Genomic DNA, 5395 nt, shown 5'->3' on the forward strand with positions numbered 1-5395 from the left:
TTTAATTTTAAAATTTGTTATATATAGCTATTTCAAAGCCCCTAATTTACTCTGCGCCAAAAAATTAAAACTTTACTTAGAACCGCCTTTTAGTTTCAGGGATTTCAGTTTTTTGAGTGCCTTCTCCCATGTATCACACCTAGTTACCTTATCAAAAATCCAACTTTCTTTATTAGAACCCTCAATTTTTGATTCAGGGTCAGTTACGCTCTTCATCTCCTCCCTCCTACTCCGTGCTCCGCCGCTCGTCCTTCGCGCTCCTTCTACGTGCTCTGCTTCCCGTCTGTGGTCGCCGTTGGTGCTTCGTGCTCGACGTTACAACCCTCACAATCTCAGACATTCGAACCTCTGGTCTCAGACATTCATCATTCCAGCTGCCAATCCCGCACCTCAAACCACCTACACCATTGTGACTCGCGCTTTAGGTAACGGCTTTATTTCAATCACGAACAACTGCTCTGCCTCCTGCATGTGGGCGCCTCCGTTGGTCTCAGAACTCGCACCCCCGCCAGACTCAAACACCGGGGGAGTGTGGTGTGCTGAACTGTGAGATTTGTTGTGCTTGTGCTTGTTATGTGTTGAATTTCTCGCTTCAATAAGTTTGTGTGCGTGGTTGGATTTCTTCTATTTTTTTCTCTTGTTTTTTTCTCTTGTTGCCGAATTGGTTTCTTAATTGCTGAGTTATGGAGCTGTGTTCTCATTTTGAAGAACACAGTGAGTTCAACATTTTGATATTAAGATATGATTGGAGGCAGCTAGTGTTGATGCTTCTTATTGGTACTGAGCTGGTGACTACTACTTGATTATTTTAGGGGGTAATGATTATTTGTTAGATTCTTCAATAGTTGAAATGTAACCATCAAGGCATTTTTGCATGAAATTATTATAACAAAGTAGTTAATGCCGAGCTAATTTTGACTTAATGGAGGCCACCATTATTCTATTTTGGTTTAGGAACATATATATATATATATATATATATATATATATATATATAAGGATTTAGATTCTATAGCTATTCTTTGAACACATTTGGTGTAGCATTCATATATATATATAGAGACTGATCACATTAAAATACTTAGGGATCGGAGGATGGATATCATAGGCTTTTCTTATAACTATATTATCTTGTTTTTTAAGTTTTTTCATGTCACAATCCTCAAACCCAATAGCTTACAAGAATTTATATTCCAACACCAAAAAAGGAATATGCTTCAATTTTAGGTACAAGCTAAGGTTAGAGAGTGATTATTATTAAGAGAGCATACATTTCTTATTATTTTTGATTTATGAATTTTTGAGTGTCAAATTGAAGAGGGTTTTCATTTTAGTTTCTGATTTATGAATTTGATTTCAATCATTTAGTCTTACTTTAGAGGCTATGAGCTTCGAGCTGCTTTGCAGAGATGTTGATGTGGTTAACATTTGGGTGAATAGGTTCCACTATGTGGTGTTTATGTGCTGCCATGCATTAGTGTCTACAGTGGCTGAAATTTAACAATTTGTTTGCTCCATTTCTCTGGAGTTAAAAGTGTAACTATTTACAATAGTTATCTAGCATTACAGGCATAGGATAAATCTCTCTATTGTTATTTGTACTGTAAATTAACGTAATTGGTAAACTGATACTTGAGTACAATATACGGATGCATGTTTTTCCATTGTTGATTTCACAATGTATGTGGTTTAATTTGACTTCTCTTAGCGTTTTTTTCCATTTGTAGCTTATTTGTTCAGTTATTGTGTTTCATGCTTGTTGAATTTTACAACATTAATTGTTGATTGAGAAGTTTCCCATGAGTTCTGCATGCTGTTATTTATGCTATCTGTTGTTAAGAATTCAATGTTATAAAACCCTGGTTAAGGTGCAACACCAGCTGTTTGTCTAAAATTTTTTTAGTCATTATGTGAACTTATATTTTAATTAACAGATCTGAAAGGGCAACTTTTGATGAGTTTCACATGATTTGATTTTTAACCAAGTTTGGTATAAATGTACAATACAAAATACAATTAAATAAAGACTAAATGCTTGAAATAGTAGGGCATTTAATCTAGATTTTGTTTAAGATAATGCTTAGATTTGTTTGATCCCAATCAATGTCTTCCTGAGCCTATAACTGCCAAATGAAACCTTTGTCGGAATTTGTTAGGTACCAAGGTTTTAATAAATAATAATATATCATGTAATTATGTAGTATTTATATAAATAAACCCAGATGCTTACTTGGTAAGAACTTATATTCATTTAATTCTCAATATTCCTGTAGCTTAAGCATTTTATACTCATTTTTTCTTCCTTCTTTCCTTAGCTGCTTTCATAAACATATAATGAATACAATGTGATCAATTAGCACACCGATAATAAAAGAAGATCAATAAAAACAGGAAAGCGAGAGTTTAAGTTGTGAACCCCTTCGTGAATTATTTAAATTTGTTAACCTTTTGATTATATCTTTTGTATGGCTTCTTTTTAGAAAAGCGGGAGTCAGTAACAATCTACACGCACACATACTTTAGTGAAGACTACGACATAATCATGCATTCTTATGAAGAAGGGAATAAAAAGGTATTTATGACTGAAATTTTGTTGTTAAAACACCTAGCGTTGTATTATGTGATTATTTGATGTAATTGAATTACAATTGTCGTTTCCTTTATTGTGATTATAGTTTAATGGTTGAATTTACTTTGATTATGTCTGTGTTGCGATTATTGTTTTGGTTGAATTGAGTGCTTGTAAATGAACCATATTGGTGCCTTGTTAGAATTGGTAAACGAGAAACTAGGAGGAACTTATTGAGTTAGAAGAATGATATTACTAAGTAGTAACATGAATAAGTTATAAATTAATTACTAGTATTTTCTATTTCCTAAAGCATAGTAGTTTATTACTAAAGCATAGTAGCACTTTATCTTACCTCCTAATTGATTATTTTGGCAGTTAAGTATTATTTTACATTGTTATTATTTTAATTCTTTTGATGATGTACATGTTAATAGAATTTAACTGCAATGTCTTACTAATCTTATAAATCTTTGTTGTTTTAGACGTCAGGTTCTAAAAAAAATAAAAAAAACTTGTCAATTAAAGTACAAAAGTCTGGTAACAAGGAGGTGATTAGTGCACACAAAACTAAGCATTCACACCTTAAGCCTACAAAATCACGAGCTCCAATTCCTTCACATGTATCTAAAAAGCCTTCAGCATTGCCACCCTCTTCTTCGCAGCCACCACAAAAATTTAAGAGAAATTTATTATCTTCCCATGCCGATCATACACCATCACCATCACCATCACCATCACCAACTGAATCACCATACTGTTCACCTATCCAACCTCAATCATTTCATAATGCTCCTAATAATGAACGAAATTTACATCATGCTCACTCATCGGATGAAAATCATCACGATGGATCTCTTGCTCAAGAAGGTGAACTTGTCACTCAAGAAAGGCTCTTGAAAATAGAGCCTTTTGGCAATGAGTAAGTACAACAATCAGTTTTTTATTTTAGCGTTCTCTCTATATTATTTTTATTGTGAATACATGTGTAATTACTCATTATTTGAACTTCTTATAGGTTTAATCCATGTACTGCTGTTCGTCATGTAACAAATGCCATTAAAAGCAAATTTTCAGAATTCTGCCCTTCCTAGAAATATGCCAGTGAGCAAATGCGAGATTTATGGTTTACTGAATTTAAGGTAAGTATTTATTATCATTTTTTTTGTTATTTTGATATTATACATAGTGGGTAATTCAATGTATATGTTTGTTTTCTTTTATAGAAAAATTGTATGTGGGAACCTCAACACAATGCAAGAATTCGTCAAATTTTTTGAGATTAAAGGGAGTGATCGATTAAGATCGTTGATGAATCAGGAGAGACGCAATTATTCAAAAGACCCTAACCATGTACCAAAATATATTCCTGAACCCGTTTGGTGTCAACTATTACATTATTTTGCTACAGATTCAAAATTTAAGAACTGGTCAACAGCAAATACTGTGAATCGAGCATCAAATGCTGGAAGTTCCATGCATACTGGTGGTTCCATATCTATGGGTGAACATGCACGCAGAATGGTAAGATAAAAATAGTTTATTTATAGTCTTGTTCTTATTATTTTTGCAAGGTTTTCTTATTCTTTTTTCTTTCCTATCGATTAAAACTGTTATATTATAGGAAAAAGCTACGGGAGTAAAACCTTCTCTAAAGGAGGTTTATACTAAATGCCACACCAAAAAAGACAAAAGTTGGATTGATGAAAGATCTGAGAAAGTCATTGTATGCGATGCTAGTTTGTTCTTTTTGTTTTTTTCAATTGCTAATTTTCACTATATGTTAGTATTTGTTCATGGCATATTTAGTTGCAATTAACATGAATTGATTTTGTAGGGTGAATTCAAAAAGCGAAAGACAGAACTTTCTCAAGTAGCTTTATCCTTGGATAATGAGGGAGATATTGAGGCAACTAAGGAAGGCCTAGATATACCAGATGATTATACTGTTTGGAACGAAGTTGTGACAAAGGGAAAAAAGAAAGCTGCCTTTGGTTTAGGTACTTTTAGTTTAGATCTCTCTTCAAAGTTGGATTCCAGAAATTGTTCAGAGACATCCAAAGACAATCTAAATATTGAGCAAGAACTTCACATGTGGAAAGAAAAGGCAAAGGAGCAGGAAATGATCAATGAAGAGCAAAAGGTTAAGTTGAAAGATGCTGAGCACAAGTTAAGAGATCAAGGACGTCAACTAAAAGTTCAACAGAAAAGAATTGATTCTACTGAAAAGACAATTCATGCTTTGTATAAAAAGTTGAATCTGCCACTTCCTTCAACCTTGTCTGATCCTACGAAAGATGAGCTTGGGACAGGCTCTAGTGATGATAACATGAGTGATTGATATTTGGAGTATATATTTTTTCTGATTTAGATTAAGGAATTTTTAGGTGATTTAGTTAGTACATTTTATTTTACTCATGATATATGACCTTTTTAAAGGCTTTCTTTGTTTTAGTTTAAGTATTTTTTTCTTATTTTAGTTTTATTACATTTATGGACAAAAGTATTTTAATAATAAATACTTTTTAACCCTTTTATGGTAATTAACTTTTTCATGATTTTATTATGTGTTTAGAATTTGGATGATGTAATATGAAAAAAATGATTATGAAGGTCTTAATATAGAAAGAAGATCGAATACAATTTATTATCTAAAATATTTATCTATTAAATAGCAAATTATTTTGTGTGAAAATTATTTGAAATATTATATTAAATTTGTAGAAAATTTGTGTGAAAATATTTTTTTGTTTTGTATGAAATTTATTTCAAATACGTAAATTCTTTTAATTTAAATTTGTCTGAAATTTAATTGAAAAGAAATAT

General features: G+C 32.0%; 1 protein-coding gene across 1 annotated transcript; it reads left to right on the forward strand.

Annotated features, from left to right (window-relative positions):
* The first annotated feature begins 3622 nt into the window (after nucleotides 1-3622).
* LOC107646913 (uncharacterized) lies at nucleotides 3623-4910 on the forward strand. Its single transcript, XM_016351056.3, has 4 exons — nucleotides 3623-3711; nucleotides 3796-4093; nucleotides 4194-4295; nucleotides 4407-4910. Exons 1-4 carry the CDS (start codon nucleotides 3623-3625, stop codon nucleotides 4908-4910), a joined length of 993 nt encoding a protein of 330 aa, XP_016206542.2.
* Nucleotides 4911-5395: the final 485 nt, after the last annotated feature.

This window comes from Arachis ipaensis, chromosome B6 (assembly GCF_059453495.1).
Source record: "Arachis ipaensis isolate K30076 ecotype BB chromosome B6, ASM5945349v1, whole genome shotgun sequence".
NCBI lineage: Eukaryota > Viridiplantae > Streptophyta > Magnoliopsida > Fabales > Fabaceae > Arachis > Arachis ipaensis.